Source organism: Passer domesticus, chromosome 15 (genome assembly GCF_036417665.1).
Source record: "Passer domesticus isolate bPasDom1 chromosome 15, bPasDom1.hap1, whole genome shotgun sequence".
In the NCBI taxonomy this organism is placed as follows: Eukaryota; Metazoa; Chordata; class Aves; order Passeriformes; family Passeridae; genus Passer; species Passer domesticus.
The window spans coordinates 2,555,421-2,580,784 of record NC_087488.1 but is presented as its reverse complement, the minus strand read 5'-3'; the positions used below and the strand labels follow the sequence as shown (position 1 = coordinate 2,580,784).

General features: G+C 51.3%; 1 protein-coding gene across 7 annotated transcripts in view; it reads left to right on the top strand.

The window, feature by feature from the left end:
• Positions 1-24,199, top strand: part of DNAAF8 (dynein axonemal assembly factor 8) — a 91,201-nt gene extending 67,002 nt beyond the window's left edge. For 4 of the 7 annotated variants that reach the window (XM_064390553.1, XM_064390558.1, XM_064390559.1 and 1 more), the window contains exons 25-32: positions 645-814; positions 6,442-6,637; positions 9,904-9,998; positions 10,922-11,042; positions 13,206-13,423; positions 15,298-15,383; positions 20,075-20,144; positions 24,006-24,199. In XM_064390553.1, coding sequence (XP_064246623.1) covers positions 645-814; positions 6,442-6,637; positions 9,904-9,998; positions 10,922-11,042; positions 13,206-13,423; positions 15,298-15,383; positions 20,075-20,144; positions 24,006-24,083 — 1,034 coding nt within the window. In that variant the 3' untranslated portion in view covers positions 24,084-24,199. Of the gene's footprint in view, positions 1-644; positions 815-6,441; positions 6,638-9,903; positions 9,999-10,921; positions 11,043-13,205; positions 13,424-15,297; positions 15,384-18,879; positions 19,004-20,074; positions 20,145-21,177; positions 21,270-24,005 lie in introns of those variants that run through there. The other 3 variants (XR_010348168.1, XM_064390555.1, XM_064390554.1) reach the window with 3 other exon arrangements.
• The last annotated feature ends 1,165 nt before the right edge of the window (positions 24,200-25,364 follow it).

Genomic DNA, 25,364 nt, shown 5'->3' with positions numbered 1-25,364 from the left:
AAAATGCTGTCATTTAAAAATGGAATTTATGTATTTTCTGCCTTTAAATCCATTTCCATCAGACAGCAAAGCTTTCTTGGTCTGGTTTGTTTTCTGCTTCTCATAGTGCTGCACCTTCCTAGCAGCTCTGCTGGGAGAGCTGTGTCAGAAGCAGAAAGTTTTTCTGGAATGTCAATTTTGGTAAAGACAATTCAATTAATTATTGGTTTATGACATTAATTGGGACCTGTCAGCGTTGTCAGTGCCTCTCTGAAACAGAGCTCTAAAATACACAGAACACCAGAGTAAGAATGTAAGAGCTGCTTAAGCATCACATCACCATGGTTCACATGAAAAATGCAAAAGGGAATATTTTATCTCTCTTAAAACATTAATCTGTAATATAAAGGTTTGAGTCTTATCCGACAGAGCTGCCACAAGAACTTTTAGGACCCGGAGCAGATTTCCTTGATGGAGAAACCTCCAAGCTTGGACTGTTTCAGATACATTTTTAATCTGAAAACCCAACAAAGCGAACCCAAATCAATAAATGATCCCATATGCCCAGGTTTTTTATGGACTCATTTTGCTGGTATTTTTGTGAACTTCCTGCCAGGTTTCCCCGTGGCCAGGGTAGTAAACAAACCCCACTGTGTTTGTTCCAGGGGCACAGGTTCTCTGCACGGTGCTGCTGATCAAACCCGGGGTGTGGAGCCAGAGGCTGCCCAGGATCCTGCGGGATCTGCACCTGGAGAAATTCTGCGTGGTGGGAATGAAGCACCTGGAGCTGGGAGCAGCTGCTGCTGCTGCTCTCCTGCCCTGTGAGCTGCAGCAGGTCGGTGAAGGGAATGGCACCTCTGTGTGGGGAGGAAAGGGATGAGCTGTGGATAATCCATTCCTGAAAACCTCAGCAATTCCCACCCGGGGTTTCAGAGCTGAGCTGTATGGAACAATCAGATCTGCAGCTCATCAGCACAAAGTGAGCTGAGGGCTTCTTTTATCACATAAAGACAGCCCTGGTTTCTCCCAAACGAAACTTTGGGGAGGGGATGGGCAGTGCAGACCTCGCAGGAGTCTGTTCAGCTCTGCCAAACAGGTGTCCTCTGTTCCTTGCCCCAGGTCATTCCAGGGAGGGCACATCCAGGGAGCACGTGTGCCTGGCTTTATTCCATGTGGGTAAAGCTGGGACAGCCTCCTGCCTGCCAGGGAATGCACATCTCTGGGGTGCTGTTACCCGAGATTGCATCGCAGACACAGCTGAACCCTGGCAGCCAGTCTGTAAAAATCCCCTGCAAGGAGAGGAAATTGTCCTTGCTCGTGTCCAATAAGCAGTAAAGAGGGTTCTTAAATCTTAGGGCATTGTGGGGTTGATTAGCTAAAAATAGATGTTTGTTTCTGTTCTTTCATGGCATTAGAAACCTTTTCTTTCTCAACCTGACGTACCCAGAGTGTAAGGATACTGTGAAAGCCAGGGAACTGAACTCTGGGCATTTGAGAGGAGTTGGATAATTATTTCTTTACTTGCCTTGGGGAAAAACAATCTATGTTATTTGACTGCTTTCCTGAAGACATTTAACCACTTGACTTTATAAAAAACAAACGTTTATAATTGATATTGCACTTGGGTTAAGTTTGGAAAGTTTATAACATTGTCTCCTAGAAATTATTAGTAGAGACTTCAGAAGAAAACAGGCACATGCCAAGGCAGTGCTCTGGAACAATTAATATCTTCTGCATGGTAGCAGTGAGCACAGGCATCTGAGATTGAAATATTTATACTGGCAAGAGGGATATAGTGGCCATTAGGGTTGATGGGGATGTGCTTCCCAATGTTATTTAATCACAGAGCTAAATACAAAATGCCTTTTTGATAATCTGAAACAGAAAACATCTTTAAAACCCCAAACGTCCTCAGGAAGCAATGCAGATGCCTGAGGGGTAATTGTGAGGAGAGGTTGTTTCCTGAAAATTTCCTTGTTTTTGGAGTTCTCCAACACACCAGAGCAGCTGTTGAGCATTGATTCAGTTGCCTTGAAGAGCTGGTGACTAATGAGGATAAAAATTACAGACTGTTCATGAGGAAAAAAGCAGGGTTTGAAAGTGAGGAAGCAAAGAGAACAGTCTGCTTTTGCTGAAGGGGAGCAGACAGTGGGAAATGCTTCCTGCTGTCCAGGGGCCCCTGCTCCTTTTCAGAACAGCAGGAATGGCTCTCACTGGGGAGGGCTGGGGAAGGCTGAGCCCCCAAGATAAGGAGGGAGATTTGGAAAAAGCCTCAGCAGGCTCCAGGGACTGGGTTATTTACAAAATCCAGTGGGTAAGTGGCTCAATGGCAGCCATGGGGGCAGGGCTGTTTTTCCCAGCTAAATTCCATGTACAGCTTCTGGATGGGAGGAATGTTCATGATGGATCTGCTCCTCAGCCTGTGGCACAAAGGGGTGCAATGGTGGGCTTCAAATGAGACTCCTAAAATGGGGGCAAATTGCTGACATTTAGCAGGTGACAGAATCCCAGTTGGGATAATCCCAGCTGGGTTTGGAAGTGACCTCTGGAGATCATCCAGTCCCACCCCCCTGCCAGGGCAGGATCCCTGTATCCACGGGGATATATCCAGGTGGTTTGGGATGTCTCCAGAGAGGGACACCCCAAGCCCTCCCTGGGTGGCTGTTCCACAGCTCTGCCACCCTCCATGGAAGGAAGTTCTTCCTCAGGTGCTGGTGGAATTTCTTGTGTTTTAGTTTCTGGCCATTACTGCTCCTCCTGTCACTGGGCACTGCTGGAGAGAGCCTGGCACTATCCCCTGACACCCTTGGAAACATTTATATGGACTGATGAGATGCATGATGAAATGTCCTGCTGAAGAAGGTGGAGCCAGTGTGTCTGTCCCTGCTAGAAGTTCTGTCCAGGGCTTTTTCTCACTTCACCTGGAGCTTGCTCCAAAACCCATCTCTAGAGAACCCTCAAGCCACCTCCAAGTGCTGGTTTGTTATGTTTTGAGAGCAAATCTGGGTTTATTCACTGCAAACAAGACAACCTCACATCTCCTTTTCCTTTCTAATGTATTATTTACATACACTTGACAAATATCCTTGGCAGCACAGCTGAGCTCCGTGATTGGTTTTCCAACTGAAATATTCCCCTGAGCTCAGATAGGCATGTGGCCTTTGGAGCACGAGAAAAAAACACCTGCTCTGCTCTTTGCTGAGGTTATCGAGTCACAGGGGCCACAACAAGATGTTTTATCTGCAGTTTAATAATGATTACAGAAAATAAAGGTCATGTAAATAGAGCTGACATTGTCCTCAGCTTTCAGGCTGACCTGGTGGTGTGCAGCCAGGGAGGAGTGCCTGTTCCCAGGGGTTTCTGCTGGATCTCCCTCCCTTCAGTGCTCATCCAGCCCTCTGCAGATTGGCAGTTTGGGTTTTTGGGGCCTGATCTTGCTGTGGGGGATTGCCATTGTTGTATTGAGGACAGGTGAATAAAGTGACATCCAGACTCCAAGGTCTCAGAAGGCAAATGCCAGGTTTATTAAACACCACATTCTTTTTACAGACAGTTAGGATACAGCTGGACCTGACTGGTCCTCATCAACACCTCTCCCATCATTGGCTAATTAGGAACAGCACCCTTCTTGTAAACATCTTACAAGAAACAGCACATTCAAAACACCAGCTGCAAAGATTAAGGATTATTTTAATTTTTTTCTCTGAGCTTTCTCAAACTCCCCCAGGACAAGGCCTGGGAAAGTTTATGTGACTTTCTCTCTCTGACCAGACTTTCAGCCACCACAGGGGATGCAGCAGCAGGCCACTGGGCTCAGAAATTCCATGGATCCTCCCAGCCCCATCCTGTGCTGCCAGCAGTAAATGCAGCCGGGTAATTCCTCTGCTCTTTCATCCCCTCGGTCCTCCCGAGCCAGGGCACAGCTGGGACTTCCTCCTCTCAAGGAAACTGCTCCCTGAATCCCAGGCAGCTGCACAGGGCTGTGGAGCAGGATGGGAACGCAGGAATGCCAAGCCTGGGTGGTGTGAGGAGTGAGAGGAGCTGCCAGAAGCTCCCTGGCACCATCAGTGACCATTAGAAACAACATCACCTTCAACCCCAAGTCCGTGGATTTGCTGGGGAACAGCCAAAAGACAAAAGAGTTTTGTTATTTAGATCTGAAATCACTGGTTATAAGCTCTGGAACAAAATACTTTCATTTATTCTGGTCTGTTTGACAGAAACTGAATGTTTTCTTTGCAGCTGTTTCCAACCTGGATGAATATTGATATGTTTTATCAGTCCTTTTGAAAGTTGTCATGAAAAATATCACTGGTTTTTCATTGCCCAAAGAGAAAACCCATAGAAAAGTGGATTAAATCCATTTTTTTAACTAACAAAAATTTTCAAGCAGGAAGGGATTATTTTGTATTATACAGAACTGAATGAATGTCACCATTTCTCAGTGCACTGTGACAAGCTGCAATTCTTCATCCTCCTGCAAGCAGAGCTGTTGTCAGCAGAGAGCCCCTGAGTGACACACTGTGACCTGTGCCCATGGGGCAGGAGCATGGCAAACACCACACCCAACCCCTAAACACATCACCAGTTTAAGCACAGAGGGCTTTTCTCAGAAATATTTTGCCTTTGCAAGCAGAGGGGAGAATATCAGGCTTGAGCCTGTGGTTGTCAATTCATAACCTACTTCTCAGAGATGCAATTTAGGAGGCAGCGAGTGAGAGAAGATTTGGGTCAAAGGCACTGAATGGTTTCACGTGATAGAAAAGCAGAGAGGCCTTGAAGTGTTTTATCTCCATATTTTTAAATGAAATGATAGGATTTGCTTTTGGAAATGTTTTATCTAGAGAATTGCTATCCTCTGCTGCTTTTAGAAGATTAAAAAATAGAGGAATTAAAACCTCTGTGAATGACGTGATTCAGCTGAATCAAATGGTGTTTTTCCCCCCTCTTGTTTTTATTTCCTCAAAAACTGGGAAAAAAATAAATAGCCATGGGTTGATTCTGGCAGGAAGCTGGAGATGCCCTTGTTTTCTAAACTGGAGAGAACATTCAGCCCTAGCTGCTGCTCTGTGGGGTGCAGGGAGGCACAGCTGGATCTTCCTGCCACCTTGTTTGGATGGAGGGGCAGGAGGAGGCACAGCTGGATGTTCCTGCCACATTATTCAGCTGGAAGGGCAGGAAGAGGCAGAACTGGATGCTCCTGCCCTGTTATTCAGCTGGAGAAGCAGGAGGAGGCAGAGCTGCAGCTGCTGTGAGCACCCTGACCTTGTGCTCAGCCCAGACATCTGCAGCAGGCCTGGCTGCCCAAGGCTTTTCTTGATTAAAGCAAGCAGCAAGGCCAGAGAGCTCTGCCCCAGCTCTGCTGCCTCTTCCAGGGTCCCAGGGCTGTCTGTCTGTCTGTCCCCAGCCTCTCCTCACCAGTGCAGTGGTTGTTTCTTGTCATTTCCTCAGTGTACCATCCCAGGGTGTTGTGGGGTTCAGGGGTGCTCAGGGGTGGGCATGGGCTGAGCTGACCATGTGGGAAAGAAGCAAAGCTGGAGGAATTTGTTGTGGGGCAAAGGGCAGCAGACAAGGCCAGGAGAACAAACTGATTTCTTGCAGCCCCTGGTCTGACCCTGCTACTTTTGAGTTCTGTACTCCTGATCCCAGCTAGTGTTCACTCTTCAGGAGAGGCAGGGGGTGTGTGTGGGGGTGTGGGGCCATTTGTGAATTCAAAAAGCAAAGCTCTGGTATTTGTGACCCATCACTTTACATCAGCTGAAGAATTAAAATGTGGCTCCTCATCCCAGGGTATTTATAACCCTGCTGTTCTTGCTTGTGCCTGTGCTTCTTCCTGATCCAGATATCCCCCTGAAGGAGCAGCCCTCCTGTGACCTGCTGGATGTCACAGGAAGAGCTCCTGGTTAGTAAAACAAATGTACTTAGTAACAATAATGGTGGTCACAAATACACTGGCAACTCTGACTGGCCAAGGAAATCACAATTAGCACGAGGCACTGCTGATGGAAGAACATTCTTCTGTTCACCTCTGGTCAAGAAAGGTAAATTGAGCCTGCAACAGTCAGAGGAATGACATGAGGATGACTGGGGAAATGGAGAATCCTCTCAAGAGTTAAACCAGAACTTGGCTTGTTTGACCCAACACGACCCAAAGCTGAGAAACAAATCTGATTTCTGATAAACACTTCAGGGTAGGAAAGGTCAGAGGTGTAAAAAGAGCTACTTAAAATAAAGTCTAGATAATGGCACAGGAATAAATGGGCACAAAATGGGCACTGCTTGGTGTCTGAGCTCTAGATTTGGGAATCTTTAGTACACCAGCAGTGTATTAAAGGGGAGAGAAAACAAGGAGCAACAGCAGATTTGCTTACTCACAACTTTCCCTCCTAGCCAAAGGAAAGCTGGGATGTTCCCAATGCCCACCAGCTCCTCATGACCTGTTCATCTCTGATTTCTCCTCAGGATCCAGCTGCTGTGGAAGCTCACTGTGCCTACCTGACCTCGGGCACTGCCCTCGTGCTGTGCCTGCAGAGGCCCAATGCTGTGAAGAAGCTGATGGATCTCCTGGGACCAGAGGATCCTCAGCTGGCCCAAGCACTGGATCCACGCCTCTGGAGGGCTCAGTATGGCACCAGCACAGTCCAGAATGGATTTTATGGTAGGTTTTTGTAAAAGAAATTCCAAAGGCTCAGATGTACAAATATGTTATGTTTGTTCCCTCCTGTCACTAGATCTGTCACTACAGATCCAGCCTTGGCAGGCACTGCAGGCCATTATTCCCCAGAAAACTTCCCCTGTGTTCTTGGTGGCTGAGCTGAGTGTGTCTCAAGCAATGAAATATTCTCCCAGAAGATCTATTCCAAAAGGCTTCCTCCCAGAGCAGCCCAGCTCTGGCTTTATCAGAACAGATTTCCTTTGATCTCTTCCTTGCTTGGTCATTTTGTACTTTTAGCTTGGTTATTTTGGAATTAATCCCAAGAACCCATCTGTCTTCCCTGCTTGTGTGTCCCTTCCTGATGTCTCCATTACCCACTGGCCAGCTCCAAGATTTCACAGAGACTGCAGGACATCCTGTAACATCTCACAGTTCTGATGGCTGGCAGGAGAGAGGTGACCCAAACCTGCTGAGGCAAGCAGGGAAACTCAGCTGCTTCCCATCTGGACAGGCTCTTTCCAGCTGGCACACGGGCAGAGGCACAGGGCAAGTCAGCAGCCTTGGAATGCTGCCCCATCCCAGCTCCCCTGCCAGCAGGGAGGCACTGGCATGTGGGTAAAAGGTGGTGGTAAAGGATGGGAAAATGGGAAGTGTCCCTGGAGAGAGCAGAAACAAGGAGGGAAGGATGTCATTCCAAAATTCACAGGGAATTAAGGGTGGTCAGCTCCCTGCCTGTGTTTCTCCTCAGTGTTGCACTGATTTTGCTGTAATACTTAAAGGAATATAAAAAAATAAAGCAATAATTTCTGTAAACTCAGGTGAGCTGTGTGCCCAGAGTCCCAGAGGAACTTTCCTGACAAGATCCATTGGATTATTTGGCTTTCCCATTGTATCTGGGCTGTGAAGTCACTCTCCCTTTCCATCCATGTCTAGTGGGCTGCTGAGAACTGGCAGGGAGTGAAGGAGCCACAGCTTGGGAGAGAAAACCAAGCCCTTGCTGCAGAACCTGAGGACTTGGGAGAGATCCCACAGGATTTGTGGGAGTGACTGAAGAGCAGGATCTACTTATATTAAAAAAAAAAAAAGATCAGGGCTCTCCAGCCAATACTCTTCCATTGCCAGCAATGCTTCTCTTGCTCTTGAGATGAATGAATGGATTGTAAATCCAGATTGCTCTGAAACTCCTCAGGCATGGCTAAGAATGGGTAATACACATCCCAAACTTCAGATGTTTGCTACAGCTGGAGCATCCCCAGCATAACTCAGTGAAAACAAGCAAGGGGAGCTGAGTCTCATCCCATTTCTGTTGGGAGTTACAGGGAGCTCCCTGTGGGAGGGAGATCCTTGGGTGTTGTGGCTGCCTTCAGACCCTGGGCTGGGATCTGCAGTTGCTCTTGGGCTGTGGGCTGAGCCCAGAGCTGGCCCTGCCCCTGTGCCTGCTGCACTGAGCAGCACCCAGCTGCAGGGCTGCCCACAGAGCCCTCCCTGCCCTCATCCCAGGAGCAGGGATGCAGCTGTAGCATCTCATCTATCCATGAGGGAAGGAGTGTTCCTAACCCCCTGCACCTCCCAGAGCTTTTCCTTCCTTCAGTGAGTAACTGGGGGACTGTGCAAGCCCATCCTCCTTTCCTAGGAGGGAATTCTAGGCTCTCCTAGTTTTGCTCCAGCTGAGGAAGAACTTGAGTTAATGCCTGAAGCAGAGTAAACTCCTACTATTTCCTCCCAAAGTGACAAAGGAGATGCAATTTAGATGAAGATGGGGTTCCAGGGAGACTGGTGGACCAAGAAATGCAGCTTTAATCCTGCAGGGCTCAGCTGCAGAGGTGAAGCTGCACCCTGCCATCCCCCCTGGGCTTGGGAAGTCATTGGACTGTGCTTTTTGTACTTTTTCTTGCATCTAAAGAGCTCTTACATGTGCACCCTACACTGTCTTGTACCTTGAGCAAAGTGAGAGTAAAAGGCTCATTTGGGAGCATTTGTGTTCTCTGTAATGCCACCAATGATGGAAGCACAGGAGGTTTGGTGTGGAGGTATGGAAAGGATCCAGCCCAGCTCATACACTGGGATTTACACAACCTCAGGATTGTAAACTGCTGCCTTAAGGGCTCTGGCTGTACAAAACCTGGAATTATGGTGCTCCAACAGGGCTGAGTGCTCTCAGGTGGGATCCTTTGAATGGGCAGCCTCAAAGGTGGGAATATTTCAGAGGATATTTGTATCCCAGGAGCATGGGTCTGTGCCAGCACACTGACAGTCTAGCTAAACTCCAATAGAAATAGCTTTTCCCTCTCTAATATTTTCCATCCACAAATCTCCAAACATTCTAACACTGTTGCTTTATAGGGAAATATTCAGCTGCTGAGCCTGGGGCACCTCTCGAGTCACTGAGTTCAGTTAATTCCCTCACAGACTGCCCCATCACGTTTTCCCTTCCATGAGCACCCACCCAAAAGGATGGAAGTCACAGAGCCTTGAGAGCTAAAAATCTTCTTACATTTTCAAACTTAAATATAGCCACATGCACTTTGTGCCCATTTATTCCTGTGCCAATATCTGGACTTTATTTTAAGTAGCTCTTTTTACACCTCTGACCTTTCCTACCCTGAAGTGTTTATCAGAAATCAGATTTGTTTCTCAGCTTTGGGTCGTGTTGGGTCAAACAAGCCAAGTTCTGGTTTAACTCTTGAGAGGATTCTCCATTTCCCCAGTCATCCTCATGTCATTCCTCTGACTGTTGCAGGCTCAATTTACCTTTCTTGACCAGTGGTAAACAGAGTGTTCTTCCATCAGCAGTGCCTCGTGCTAATTGTGATTTCCTTGGTCATTCAGAGTTGCCAGTGTATTTGTGACCACCATTATTGTTACTAAGTACATTTGTTTTACTAACCAGGAGCTCTTCCCCTTCAGCAAGGGCAGCCTGGTGTGATCCAGAAGCAAGGGAACAACAGGATTTGGAGCTGGAATTGAAAGGTTTCACAGCCTCCTTAACATGATTCCCTCAGCTCCACTGTTAGGAAATAGAAGGAATCTTGTTTACACGAGGAAGCTGCTGAGTGATAGTAGGACAGAACCAAAATACCAAGGAGGCAATGGAACTATTCTAAATATAATGGTTTAAAATGTTTGCTATTACTGTACAGAACAGCTGGCCTTTAAAGCAATTACTGCAGTGAGTTGCACATCATCAATCTCTCCAAAAGATGAGTGTGAGTCTAGAGAATGTTTAATTCATGGCCTGAGAGAATCTTCTCATTGTGTTTCTCTCTCAGGCTCCAGATCCTATGCGATGGCAGTCCGGGATGTGAAGCTGTTTTTCCCAGAAGGGCTGTGCTGTGCCCAGTGGCAGCCAGTGCAGGAGCAAGAGGTGGGAATCTGCCCCTTCCTGAGCTTATCCTGCGTGCCACAGCAGCAGCTTTGGCCCTGCTATCCTGCTCCTTCTCTGCTATTATGCTGTAGATAATGCAGCTCTGGGTGTGTTTCCTGAGCTGCCAGGCTCCCCCGGTCCTGGGGATGTTCCTCCCCCTGCACTGAGCCCAGCAGCCTCGGTGGGGAGGAGCTGCTGCAGATCTGTTTGTTCAGCAAGCTCTGCTGTGAATTTGGGAGGGCTCAGGTCAGCACTGCTTTGGAAGCAGGGACAGCAGCCTCACCCTGGCTGCTGAGCACACTTGACCCAGGAGCTGGGTTTTTTACCAGCTTTGTATTGTTCAGGGAGGGGATGGCTGATGATGTGAACATGTTTGGGATGTGCTCAGCCAAGGGATGGAAAGGTTTGAGCTTTGCTGTGGCTCAGAGGTGACCCAGCTGAGATGGTCCTCCCAGGAGATTAGCTCTGGAAATGGCCACATCTGTAACAGGCTTCAGTTGTGTGGGTGTGCAGCTCAGTGCAGGGCATCCTGGCTCTGCCAGTCCTTTCAGGGACACAGGGAGCTGCTGCACCCAGCGTGGCACTGGGTAAAGCTGCCACACTCTCACAGGCTTTGTTTGAGCTCCTGGCCTTGAATACCTGGGAGTGGAGACTTTAGATTGATGGCTGGATATGGGACCTTGAAAAGGATGATGAGATGCTGCACTGAATTAAACCTCAATTAAAAAGAAGAATGCATGCAAAATGTTCTTGTATCTCCAGACAAGCAGGTGTTTTCTAGGCTGGCAATTACAGAAGTACACCACAACAACAAAAGCTTCACAGCTTGCCTGAATCAATACTTGAGGAGTGTTATCCCTCCTCATTAGGTAATGTGTTCACATGACTTGCTTCTCCCTCTCTCCCTGCCTTCCCTCCTGCAGATCCATAACCTGAAACACGACCCCATCCTCAGCCTGGGAATCAGGAAGCAGCACAAGATCCTAAGCCATGACCCAGGAAGACATCCCAGTGTCCTGGGCTCTGAGCAGCCAGGCAGCCCTGGTAAGGAAATGTAACTCCTCTTATGGATTGGAACTGCTATTGATTAATTGGACAGCAAGACAAACCATCTGGTGGCAGCAAGATTGGGTATTGATGTCCTTTCAGAAGGGAGAGACAGCTCTGAGCTGCAGAGAACAGCTCCAGGGGAGTCCAGCCTTTAACTGTTCACCTGCCAGCACTTCAGGGCTTTACAGACAGAGCTGTCCACGAGGGCTGACCTTAACAGCAGCAGCAGAACAAGCACTGACAACACAGCTGGTGTCAGGACAGCACATGTTCCTCTCTGAACCCTTCCCAGGTGTCTCAGCACAAGCCTGGTGGTTTGTGTCCATTCAGAGCCTCCCCTGGCGAGGCAGCAGGGCTGGCCAGGGTGAGCTGTTCTGTGCTGTGGGTAGATAAATATCACTTGGTGCAGGGAGTGCTGCTGGCAGCATGGCCAGAGGCCTCTCCTGAGCTCAGCTGAGAGCTCATTCAGCTCCCACTGCTGCTGAGCAGCTGCCAGCTCCAGAGGACTCCCAGCTATGGCCAGGCTGACTTTGATTGGGAGCTGAGCCTCAGCCAGGCTGACACTTGCTGGGCTGCAGCAGCTCCTCAGGGCCTCTCCTGCTCATTGGTGGCCATGTGTAAACACAGCTGTGCTGCAGGGGCAGAGATGGCTCTGACACCAGGGGCTGCTCCCTCCTTGGGATGCTGTGGATTGATCCCAAGCCCTTATAAACAAGCAGGGACCAGGTGAAGCATCCCTGTGGTGGTCCCTGGGGAACAGAATTGTTTAGAACAATTATTCCCATTCCTGTAGCTTCGGTTCTGATGTGACTGATGTGGGCAGCTCAGAAAATGTTCCTGTGCTACACCTGATCACTGCAATCCTTAATCCCAGCAGTGGAACTTCAGGATTGCTGTGGATGGGAGAGGAGCAGGATAAAAAATGACAGAATCACAGCCCAGCCCTGCCTGGCACAGGGCTTTGGGGGGGGCATTTTTCACTTACCAGCAGGTGCAGAAGTGCAAGGGGGGGTGGTAAATCACGTCCTCTGCTCCTGGGGTGAACACCAAGTCACTTTTGTGCAAGGGGTCTCTGAAGGAGGATTTGTCCCAAGGTATTTGGGAGGGTGTTTTCCCCATCATTTTAGTGCACAATGGGAAAGGAGCAGGTTTGCTGTGACCAAATCACTTGATTTGTAGAAGATATTGCATAGAACAAAATAAAATAAAAAACCAGCTTGTTGTGGAGAGAGCACAGGTATTCTGCAGGCTTTGCATGGCTCAGTGGCAGGAGCTAATCTCAAAATACACACCCCTAATTTCCTGCTACACGAGGATATCTCAGCTTTGAAGATGCCTAAGCAGAGTAAAAAGGAAAACAGTGTACAGCCTGATGTGTTTGTGTCTCAGAAAATGTATTTCAAAGAGTTACTGCCCTGGAAAAGCAAGCCCACGTGATCTCTGAACTGTCAGGCACGATCTCATAAGTGCCTCCAGCAAAGCAGACACATCACTCACGTTCTGGGCTCATCTTGGACACTAGAGGAAGCTCTTGCACACAAGGAAAGCTCCTTCCAGCAAATAATTATCACCAAGCTGCTGCCTAATGGACAGACAGATTTATCATGAGGAAAATATGAAATACATTAAACCTCACGTATGCTGAGCAGAATTACACTTGGGATTATAAAAGCAGCTGGATTAGCTGCTTGGCAAAAATGAAAATGGAGTAGTAGCTCCTGTAGCAAACCAGCAGTTGTCCTTGTCTGACTCCTGAAATGGGGTCACTCCTGCTGTCTTGTGATCTCCAGACAGGGACACAAAGGCATGCAGCAGCTCGGGATGGGCATCCCAGGGCACCTCCCAGGGCATATCCCTGGGCACATCCCAGGGCACCTCGCAGGACATCCCAGGGCACCTCCCAGGGCACATCCAGTGCACATCCCAGGGCACATCCCCAGGCACCTTCCAGGGCTCAGCCCAGGGCTCATCCCGGGCACATCCCAGGGCTCATCCCTGGGTACATCCCAGGACATCCATGGGCACCTCTCTGGGCACATCCCAGCGCCGTGGTGCCTCCGACTGCCACGCACGCATCTGTGCCAGGGCAGAGGCACTGAGAGGGCTCAGAGGTGCTGGAGAGAGAGACCAAATCAATGTCCTGCTGTTTTCCATCAGGTCAGGCATTGCTGGAGCAGCTCTGGCGCAGCACGTGCCTGGTGCTGCCCGGGATAATCCTGCGGGGCTCGGAGCCGCCCCCGTACGTGGCGCTGCTGGAGGAGCTCGTGGGCAGAGGCTTCGTGGTGACTGGAGCTCGCCTGGCTGTGCTGGACTCACCCCAGGCTCTCTACATCTCCCAGCTGCTCAGCAGGGCCAAGGGCAGTGTTGCAGCAAAGGTATGGAACAGCTGGAGCTGGGCTTTGCTTCCTTGGCACAAAAGAAGAGCTTTGTAATGCCTTGCTCTGATGTGCTGCCCCGAGGCTTTGGTGGTACTGTTGCAGCACTGCCACAGAGCCCTGGCACCTCTGGTGAGTAATGTGGGCACTGGGGACACTTCCTGATGGTCCTGCATCCCTGGGAGCCCTCATGGGAATGGTCCATCCACCAGTCATTTATAGAAAGTTTCATTCCAGTCAGCCATCACCCTGTTCTGTGTGCTCTGCTGCTGTCTCCTCTCTTGTTTCTCCATATAAATACAATTCCTATTTCCCTCTCTCTAATCACACCCCATTAATCCTCCTCTACAATGCTAAAAAAACCCTTCTTCTTCTTCTTCTTCTTGGACTGTGCCTTGGAGCCTGAGCCAGAGGTTTTCCCACCTGGGGTGCTGCCTCCTGCTCTGGGGCTCCCAGCACAGGAAGGAGCTGGAGCTGCTGGAGCCAGTGCAGAGGAGGCACCAGGATGATCAGAGGGGTGGAGCAGCTCTGCTGGGAGGAAAGGCTGAGGGAACTGGGATTGTTCACCCAGAGAAGAAAAGGCTTTGGGGTGACCTAACTGTGGCCTTCCAGTGTGTGAAGAAGCTACAAGAAAGAGGGACTGGGGACAATTCACAAGGGCCTGGAGGGACAGGACACAGGGAATGGCTTCCACTGCCAGAGGGCAGGGCTGGATGGGATATTGGGCAGGAATTGTTGCCTGGCAGGGTGGGCAGGCCGTGGCACAGGGTGCCCAGAGCAGCTGTGGCTGCCCCTGGATCCCTGGCAGTGCCCAAGGCCAGGTTGGATGGGGAACCTGGGACAGTGGAAGGTGTCCCTGCCCATGGCAGGGATGGGACAAGATGGGCTTTGAGGTCCCTTCCAACCCAGGCCATCCTGTGGCCCTCAGCAGGTGCAGCCCAGCCTGGGGTTTGTGCTGCTGGGCTGAGCTGACATTGCTCCACAGCAGCAGAAAACCAGGCCCAGGCTGTTTTCCTCTTGGTGTAGGAGAAGCCCACCCAGTCAGGAACCTTGCCTGGGCAGGGCTGGAAGGTGGAATGTGCAGGAAATGCTGTCAGCAGTGGAGTAAGCAAGGGGGGGACAGTAATTACAGTGGCAGTAGCAAACCAACAATCACCCAAGGGCTCTCAGACCACGGCAGCCCCTTCACAAAACACAAACATTTGGGCTTCCAGCTCTCAGTTCTAAGTCTTGGGTGTTATCTGTAATAGGAGCATGTAAGATCTTTTCAGGTTGTGCTTTCTAAAACTGACAGCATCCCTTTGAAGTACATCTGTATGGAACAGCAATTACATCTAGCAGCCAATTAGTATAAGCACTGCTTGCCTGTGCCCTGAGTCCCCCGAGGATCCATCCCTCTGCACAGGGAATGTGCACAGCTCTCTAGGAAGGACAGCACTGGGGGAGCAGAGCCACCCCTCCCTCCTCCTGTCAGAGATAAATGGCCCTGGGCAGAGCTGGTGTGCTTCCAGAAGGATCTGGCACTGCTGAGCCAAAGGTGAATGTCACAGCCTTTGCTCTCCCTCTCTAGGAGAGAGATGGGCTGCTTCAAGTGCTGAGTGTTTCTGCTAGAATGTCTCAATATTTACCTGTCTTGGTGTTCCTGCTTCCAGCAGAGGTGGGGACTGAATAACACACCCAGACACTCTGCTGGCTTTCACTCAGAGAGGGCAACAGGAATTCTGGAGGGTTGTGGGGGTCACAGCTCAGACATGGCACTGCCTCTGCCTGGGGGCATCTGCTGCTCTGTAGCTCCTGTTCCTCACATCAGCCAGACTTGGAGACTTGTTCAGGTGCAGAGCAGCACCAAAGCTCTGTTCCCCCCTCTCTTGCAGTGCTCCCTGCTGAAGGATGGGCTGTGCCTGGTGCTGGCAGCACAGTGGGACAGCGCTGTCACCTCCCTGGGCTCCCTGCTGGACAGGTAAGGAGGAGCTGCTGCCCTGAGAGGGGCACCTCTCTTCTGTGCTTCTCACTCCAGGGCAGCCTGTTCTGCACAGTCACCTTGCTCATGGTCAGTCACTGCTCAGGGAATTGTTAAGGTTGGGAAAGATGAAGTCCAGCCAGACACCAGCACATTCACCATTAAACCAGGCCCTGAGTGCCACATCCACACATTTTAACTCTCCCAGGGATGGTGACTCCACTGCCCTGCAGCAGTGCAGTGCCTGACCACCCTTTCCATGAAGGAATTCTCCCAATATCCAACCTAAACCTCCCCTGGCACAGCTTGGGGCCGTTCCCTCTCCTCCTGTCCCTGTTCCCTGGAGCACAGCCCGACCCCCACAGCTGTCCCCTCCTGTCAGGAGTTGTGCAGAGCCACAAGGTCCCCCCTGAGCCTCCTTTTCTCCAGGCTGAGCCCCTTCCCAGCTCCCTCAGCCCCTCCTGGTGCTCCAGCCCCTTCCCAGCTCTGTTCCCTTCCCTGGACATGCCCCCCAATGTCTCTTGTCATGAGTGGCCCAATACCTGAGAGTGTCCCCCAGTTTCCAAGTCATGTATCCTCTACTCAGGACTTTAAAAACCAAGTTGTGTCCTTTGCTAAGGACCTGCAGTGTCCATAAGGCTCAGCAGCCTGGTTCCATGAATACAGGGAATTCTCTGAAATTAGGACTCACATTGGGAATAGACCTGCTGAATCAATAAAATTCCTAGGAGAAATATCTTAGCAGATTTTATGTTTGCTGTGAAGAAAAAAAAAAAAAAACCACAAACAGAAAACCAAACCTTAAAATAAACACCAGAAAGCAAAATCAAAAATTAGCCTCTTAAATAAATCACCAGAAACGCTGGGTAGAGGATGTATAAGCCTGGAAAAACAAACAGAGCCCCTCTGCAGGGACTGATTAGTGAAAGAGAGTGATTAGCAGGGCAATTAACCCTGTGTTCCCCAGAGGGAAGGGCTCCCTGCCAAAGAGGGGCTGCTCTTTGGCACTGGCATGTGCAGCTCTCACACATGGCTCCTCTGGCACAGGAACCAGGAGTCAGGTCTGTGCCACATCCCATGGAGCAGCCCAGCAGCCACGCCAAAACCCATCCTGACTGTGGCTGTGCCCTCTGGAGCACTTCCAGAAAGTGCTGTCATGGATTCAGGGACGCTTGAGTTTGCAGCCTCCAAGGGATCAAAGCTGAATATTCCTGTATTTTCTGGGTGCCCCAACCAAGGCAAAGAAAGGAATCTGACTTCATGTTCTTAGAAGGCTATTTTATTATTATATTATATTATATTATATTATATTATATTATATTATATTATATTATATTATATTATATTATATTATATTATATTATATTATATTATGGAATGCTATACTAAAACTATACTAAACTATACTAAAAATACGGAAAGGATACAGACAGAAAGTTAGAAAGATACTAATGAAAGCTCATTATTCTCTCCAGAGCCTAGACACAGCTGGCCCATAACTGGTCAAAAAGTAAAAACAATTCACATGAAACCAGTGAAACAAACACCTGTTGGTAAATAATGTCCAAACACATTCCACAGCAGCAAAACACAGGAGAAGCAAATCAGATCATTACTGTTTTCATTTTTCTCTGAGGCTTCTCAGCTTCCCAGGAGAGAAATCCTGGGCAAGGGGATTTTTTCCGGAAAATATGATGGTGACAGAACATCCATGTGGCTGCACCTTAGAGTTCTCACTGTGCAGAAATGTTCCCAGGGCCACACCTGGGAGGAATGGTTGGAACAGATTCCATTGGTAACTTTTCAAAAATGTTTTTAAGCTACTGACAGCATTTTGACTTTACTTCCATTCATTTAAAATCACACCCTTGGGAGCCACCTCCCAAACCTTCTGCTCTGCAAGGGGAGACAAACAGCAAGTTAGCCAAGGCCTTTGTGGTGAGATTTCTCCCATCTTTCTCTGGTTTACAATGGAAAAAAGTGAACTTTCGGGAATCACTGCTGGAGGTAGTTCTGAGAGAGTCACTGAAGATCCCAATATATCTGTTTTCCTCAGCACCACAGCCATGGGTGCTGCTTAACAGCCCAGCACTCCCCTGTCCTTCAGGCTGGCTGTGATTCCAGGGCCAGTCCCAAGGCAGCCCCTCCAGAGACTCCCCCCGAGGCTTCTCCAGGCTCCCAGAGCCCCCGGGGCTGAGCAGGGACTGCTGCCAACCTCTGCACCTCCACCCCCTCCTGCTCCAAAGGATGGACTGCTGTGCTGAGCTCCAAAACACCCCTGTGCGACCTGTGGGGGTCAGGAGGCACTTCCAAAGGGCAGGACCAGCCCCAAACAGCAGCATCCACTCTCAAAGGAAAGGATCTACCCCCAAACAGCAGCATCCACTCTCAAAGGAAAGGATCTACCCCCAAACAGCAGGATCCAGCCCCAAACAGCAGGGTCCACTCTGCCTCTGCCCCCAGTGCCAGAACCAGTGATCACAGAGCCTTTTCAAACCAGCTCTAGAAAATAAAAACCAAAAAACCCCCAAAACAAAAAACAAAACAAAACAAAAAAAATAAAAACCAACATTTTTGCCTTCATGATGGAAAATGCCTGTGGAAGGGAGGGGCAGCAAGGTGTGCCCGAGGCAGGGAGGGAGGGCTCTGATCCGCAGGGAGATCAGGAGCTCACACCCTTTTTGTCTCTCAAGCTGTCGAACTTTTTAAAATGAGCCTGACTTCACTGGTGCCTCCCAAGGACACTTCATGCCAAGACATCTTCCATTGAAATAACACCAGAGGTTAATTACTCTCCCAGCTCCATCAGCCCTTTCTGTCCCGGATAAATCACTGGGTATTTATCTCCCTGTCCCTGCCAGGACCCAGCATTCCAACACCTGCCCGGCTCCCGCGGTTCAGCTGGATCCTCACCGCCACGAAGGGATTATTTTGCAGCCCCTGAGCCACATTTCTGTGGCTTTGTGCCACGGGGAGGGAGGGACGCTCCCGTGTGTGTGGAAGCCCGGCTGTGATGTCAGAGATGGGCTGGGATAAAGAGCAATCAGGTGTTGAGAGGAGCGATGTGGGCTCTGCCGGTGAAACTGCTCCTAGTCCTGAGCCTGCTGAAGCTTTCCTAAGCCAGCTCTGTCGAGGACAGCCATTCCCATCCTGTTTGGAGGCAGCCCCAGACCATCCTCGCTGTGGCTGCCCCCTGGACATCCAGGGCATCACTTCTGCACCAAAAACCACTGAGCAGGGACAAAGGGACAGAACAGTGCAGGTGTGGGCACAAAGGCAGCCTGGCAGGTTGGTGGGAGTGTGCCAAGGGGAGCTGACAGGGCAGAGGGGGTTTGGAACAGGTGAGGGAGCACTGGGGACCCCAGAGAGGGAAGTGAGCCCATCCTATCCACACACAGGGGAAAACCATGTGGGACTCACCTTTCTTGTTCTGTCAGCATCTGGATGGCTCAGGATAAAGCATCTGAATTTTCCCTGTCATAACTTGTTTTCACAGCCACATTTCCTGGCTGCAGGGTGGCAGAGGCAAGAATTTACAGCAGTGGATTCAAAGCAGCTCCTGGAAGGAAGGCATGCTCTGCTTTTTATGCATGACAAACCAGATTTAGCTGCTTTAAGAGGTGATGCTGGTTCCTCAGTGATTACTGCTCTATGGTTTAAGCGTTTAAAAAGCACTTTAAGATTGTCAGGACCTGTGTTGTGCACAGAGTTAGCAGCTCACCTGGTTAACTCAGCTCAGTAGGCAGAGTTTGGCTAAAGCACCCCCAAAACCGAGCTGCAGCAGGAAAATATTAGAGTTTAGGCCAGGCTTTGTGCCTTCCTGCCTTGAAACGAGGGACTGCAATCGGAGCAGAAGGCAGGAGCTGAGGAACTTAGCTGGATGTTTTTCTCTCTGATGAAACATTCTTACCAAGTGCTAATTGCTGCTAGCAGGGAGCGATGTTATCCCTGTAGGAAGCTCCTCCCGGGGAGCTTTGGAGGGGAAGGAGGTGTAGAAATAATAAAAATAAAAAAAAAAAAAAAAGAAAAGAAAAAGAAAGAGAAAAAAAAAAAGAATGCATGGGGTGTAAAATCTCGGAGCTGTTGAAAACCAGTGCAGGGAAAACTGTTGCCAAGCACAATACCTGGCTCTGGGGGAGGGAGCAGGGAGTGGTTTCCAAAGCCTCGGGGGAGTTTTCAAGCCTGAGGCTCCGAGTGTGCACAGAGTCCCTTTAAAAGGCATTTCTGAACTTGGTACCTTGCCTTTCCATTTCTCTGGAATACATTTTGAGGTCATGTGTGGCTTGAGGAGAGCCAGAGCAAAACCAGGACTGGTGAGGCAGTGCCTGCTGCTCCTGGCACTGGGGGAAACACCCAGATTATCTCAGTGGAGAGAAGCCCCTTGCCCAGGGCCAGGTACCCACATTTATGTGCATTTCTCACAGAACCACCCTTATGCAACTGGAGATGGCTTGTCCAGTTTGTATTTAAAGTTTCTTTGAAGGTTTGTATTTAAATAGTGCAAAGCCATTTACACAAAGCTTTGTAAAACCCAGGATTTAGCTGTGTAAAGAGGAGCAGCAGCAGATGCCTGTGGCTGGAGTGCTGGCACAGAGCTCAGACCTGCCCAGGACTGGGTTATCTCCCTCCCTCCCAGCTGACATGGCAAAATAACCCAAAATAACCCTGCTTCTCTTTCTCTTTGCCCCCAGTGCCTGCTGGCAGAACCAGTCAGTCCTGGACACTGCAGAGCATCTCCTTTATCCCCAGAATGAGAATCAGGCAAGTAGAGAAGTTTGTGGTATGGATATGTGCTCTTTGTGCTCCTGTGATGTAGGGAAGTTGTTAATATTGGTTGAAATCTCAAAGAAAATTATAACTTTTGTGAGTCAGAGGTGGTGACAGCCCCAAGCCTTGGCTTAGGCTGAGAGCCCAGAACATGGGGAAGGTGGAACCAAAATCCTGTCAAACTGTCTCCCACATTACAGTGGTGACACAGTTTTGAATCAAAACATTTGGAGATATTGATAAAGGTTCTATATTTTCCATAGAGATTGTGTTAGTTTTTGTGAAAAATCAACACTGAGAAAAATATCACAGAATTGTGGAATGGTTTGGGTTGGAAAGGACTTTAAAACCCATCCACTGCCACCCCTGCCATGGCAGGGACACCTTCCACTGTCCCAGGCTGCTCCAAGCCCTGCCCAGCCTGGCCTTGGGCACTGCCAGGGATCCAGGGGCAGCCACAGCTGCTCTGGGCACCCTGTGCCAGGGCCTGCCCACCCTCACAGAATCACAGAATTTCAAGTGTCTGTGATATTTGTCAAAAATAGTGACAAGAAATGTTCATTCAGCCCTATGGCCAAGCTGGCAGAGGTCCTGTGTTCTGAAAGTTGCATTTCAGAAGCCCAAATCCAAGTGGAAGAGGAGGAGTGAAGCCATTAGCCATTCCAGGGATGGTCTAGCTGAATATTTTCTCAGCAATTCAGCCCAAGAAAGGAAACACTGAGCTCCAGACATGTGGGCAGCTAATGGGAATAAACTGCATAAATACATTCAAAATTCGGGCTGTAATCATCAAAGTTAAGCTCGAACAAATGAGAGGTTTGCAGAGAGGAGGCAGAGCCTGAGGAGCTGGGATCAGATGTGAAGTCCTGGTGGAGATGTCCCTGCCCATGCCAGGGGCGTGGAGTGACACGAGCTTTAAGGTCCCTTCCAGCCCAAACCATTCTGTGATAAAAGACTTGTGGAGAGTGAGAAACGATAGCAAGTGGACAAACCTCTCCTCTGGATCCGTTTTTTTCCGCAATAAAAGCCCAGCAGGAGAGCGAGATGCGTTTGTAACCTCATCTAACACATCAGAGCTGCTGCCTTCAAGCACCGGCGCTCTAAGGACTGAGCTTGAAAGGCACCGAGCCCTGTTTGAGGTGTGCCTTGCTTCCCGAGCCCTGTCTGAGGTGTGCCTGCTGCCCGAGCCCTGTCTGAGGTGTGCATTGCTGCCCGAGCCCTGTCTGAGGTGTGCATTGCTGCCCGAGCCCTGTCTGAGGTGTGCCTTGCTGCCCGAGCCCTGTCTGAGGTGTGCCTTGCTGCCCGAGCCCTGTCTGAGGTGTGCCTTGCTGCCCGAGCCCTGTCTGAGGTGTGCCTTGCTGCCCGAGCCCTGTCTGAGGTGTGCCTTGCTGCCCGAGCCCTGTCTGAGGTGTGCCTTGCTGCCCGAGCCCTGTCTGAGGTGTGCCTGCTGCCCGAGCCCTGTCTGAGGTGTGCATTGCTGCCCGAGCCCTGTCTGAGGTGTGCATTGCTGCCCGAGCCCTGTCTGAGGTGTGCATTGCTGCCCGAGCCCTGTCTGAGGTGTGCATTGCTGCCCAAGCCCTGTCTGAGGTGTGCATTGCTGCCCGAGCCCTGTCTGAGGAGTGCCTGCTGCCCGAGCCCTGGTTGAGGTGTGCATTGCTGCCCGAGCCCTGTCTGAGGTGTGCATTGCTGCCCGAGCCCTGTCTGAGGTGTGCATTGCTGCCCGAGCCCTGTCTGAGGTGTGCCTTGCTGCCCGAGCCCTGTCTGAGGTGTGCCTTGCTGCCCGAGCCCTGTCTGAGGTGTGCCTGCTGCCCGAGCCCTGTCTGAGGTGTGCCTGCTGCCCGAGCCCTGTCTGAGGTGTGCATTGCTGCCCGAGCCCTGTCTGAGGTGTGCCTTGCTGCCCGAGCCCTGTCTGAGGTGTGCCTGCTGCCCGAGCCCTGTCTGAGGTGTGCCTTGCTGCCCGAGCCCTGGTTGAGGTGTGCATTGCTGCCCGAGCCCTGGCTGAGGTGTGCCTTGCTGCCTTTATCGCGGACAGGAGCAGCCCGGCTCCCGGGCACAGCGCATCCCGGCTCTGCCCTGCCTGCTGCCAGCGTGCCAGGCTGCTGCCAGGGAATGTGACAGGCCAGCGAGTGCAGGCTGCCTCCTGATTTGCTTTGAAAGGACATTCCATCTCTGTGCCTGACATAAAATCCCTCCTGCTTGCCGGCGCTGGGGAACGAGCCTATCAGGGAGAGGCTTAGAGGGCTTTTTGTGCCAGGGAGGAGGGAAAACGTGCTCAGCCCTTCTCCCTGCTCCTGGCAGCCTGGGGTGTGCAGGCTAATCCCTCTGGGAGCTGGGAGCTTCCAGCAGGAATGCAGTCCTGGGGCAGCAGCACATCTCCTGGGGGTACCAAAGCACAGCAGCAGCTCCTGCTGGCTCTCCAGTGGGCCCTTTTCTCCCAAGTTCAGGAATCACAGTGAGATCTGGGGTGCAAACCCACGGGGAATCTGCTTCTCAAAGGATGGCCCCAGGAATGATGTTGGAGCCTCTGATCTCCTGCTAATGAGTTTGTGAAATGTCAGCCAGGCTTTGCAGGGCAAAGCTAATGAGCAACAACACGATATCAGGCAAAGTTCAGGAGGGTTAAATGAACATGGGTTTCAAATCCTCGTGGTCTGAGCAGAGCTGCAGCCTTTCCTGGTGGAGTCAAGCCATGGAAGTGAAATGGAATATCATCCTCACTCCCAGTGTGATTTGGGATTAGGCAGCAGGATGAGAAATCAGCTTTCCAGACGTGGCCTGGTGCAGTGCTGACATCTGTGCCTCTTCTGCTGCACTCCTGGAGCACCTCCAGCTGCCCTGAGGAGCAGACAAATCCAGGCTTTGGAGTGCCTTGTTGCCCCCAGTGACCCTGCAGGGGCCAGGCACACTCAGCACAGCTCCCATTTGGAATGGCAGAGCCATGGTTTGTTGGTGCCACCATTAGGGGCTGGTGACCTTCCTCAGGGGTGTCCCAGATGTCCCTGCAGCTGGTCCATGCCCAAACTGGGATGTCTCCAGTGCTGAGGGAGTGATCAGGGAGTGCTGTGCTCAGCCTGGGGACTGGGATGTCCTGGGGGTGGACACTGCCCCTCACCTGCAGCAGTGGCTGGCTGGGAAGGGGCTGTGGGGACACAGTGGCTGTCCCTCGGTGACATCACTGACCTGCTGTCCGTGTCAGGGGGGTGGCACAGTCTCTGTCCCTCAGTGAGAGCCCACGGGGAGCAGCCCAGCCTCCCCTGGCAGCAGCAATCCCTCCACTGGAGCCACCCTCCCTGCAGACCCCTGAAACGTGGAACTGGAGCAGAGCAACACGGGGAAAACTCCTGCCAGCCCCTCGTGGCCCCTCCTGTCCCCTGAGCAGCAGGCAGGGGGCTGCAGTCCCCTCCAAAGCTGTGAGGACAGGCAGGGCTGGCAGGAGGGCCCCAGGGCTGGCTGGGTGGGTGGGGGGCAGCTCAGCATCCCCAGTGCTTTGGGGCCGGGGTGCCCATAGCACAGCCAGGATGGCAGGCTGGGCTGCAGCCCTGGCACCCCGTTGGCCTCTCAAACAGCCGTGCCAGGGGCCGGGCTTGGGAAGGACAGGCAGAGCAGCCAGGGAGGGAGGGATTGCCCACTTAGCACCTTGCTTGTTGCTGCTTCTCTTCAGTTCCTTGCAAACATAACTCCTGAGCATCACAAGGAGCAGTGTCCCTGCTGTGTGACACTCACAGCCACTCTGTGCTGGGATTAATGCAGCCCAGGAGCAGCCTCTGCACAAGAAACCTGCCTCTGGAAAAAAGTCTCTTTGCCTCTCACAGAAGTCACAGCTCTCATCCAACCCTTTCCTTGGTTTCTCCCCAGGCCCAGGAGCTGCTCTGCTGCTTTTTTGACTCCCTGACATCAGAGAGCATCCACCAAACTGAAGCCCAGCGTTGCTAGCAGAGAAGGGCACGGCCCCCAGGCAGCCTTGGATTCCCTGTGGAGATGGACACACAGGCACAGCCAGCCCTAAGAGCACTGTTTGTTGGGAATTAAACACAGAGTCTGAGGTGTTAGCGTGGGTCAGACAAATGAGAGTGGTGGAGGAAGACTCAGTGCCCCAAAACAAACCCCTGTGAACTGTGGCTGTGCTTGCCAGTGCAGCCCACCCAGAGACAATGTGCTGGTGTGCCTGGAGCAAGGCTTGGAGCACTCCTGTGGCTGGGAAACCTCAGGGAGCAAACACAGGGCCAGGTGCTCACTGCTGTGTCTCTCAGGTGCCTGAGAGGGGACTCCACCTCTCCCAGGCCCCAGAGACTTCATGGAGAGACTGCTTGCTGCTGCTCTGAGCCAAAGACAAACCCCCAGCAAAAGAAATGGAAATGGAGGGAAAGCTGCATCCCTGGAGGTTCAGAACACCAGGCTGAGCTGTTCAATAAGATTAAAGGCTGGACAGCTCAATGTTCACCTGCCTCTGCTCCAGCAGCCCTGTCATGGGCTGTGCCAGCCCACATCCTGCTCCCTGCCATGGGCACGGCCCTGCCTCCTCTTCCTCCTCCTGCAGCAGCTGCTGGTCCCATCGTCCTTTCTAGGAGCCCAGAGGAAAGGAAGCTGCTGTTAATGCAAACCCACAGCCTTCCTGGGACACTCTGGGGTCCTTTTCCCTTGGGAAAGACTCTTCTCAGCCCAGGAAGCCTCCTGTTCCCACCTGCCCTGCTAAGGCACAGACTGAGACTCTGCCTCACCCCTGCTCTGGGGCAGCTGTGGGTGCCACAATATCAGAGGGATCTGAAGCTGTTGGAGAGTGTCCAGAGGAGGGACAAGGGCACAGGAAGGGTCTGAGGAGCAGCTGAGGGCACTTGGATTGTTCAGCTGGAGGAGGAGACTGAGGGCAGAGCTCAGGGGGCCGCACCTCCTGAGGGGCAGCTCCAATCTCTGGGACAGGGGCAGGGAATGGCTGGAGCTGGGCCAGGGCTGGATTTTGGGAAAGGTTCATCCCCCAGAGGGTGCTGGGCAGTGCCCAGGCTCCCCAGGGAATGGGCACAGCCCGAGGCTGCCACAGCTCCAGGAGTGCTTGGACAATGCCAGGGATGCCCAGGGTGGGATTGCTGGGGGTCTGTGCAGGGCCTGGGGCTGGATCCATGATCCTTTTGGTGCCTTCCAGCTCAGGACATTCTGTCATTCTGTGCATTCTAGTTTCAGCCATGGCAGAGGTGGCAGGGACAGTCCCTGTGAGTGTCC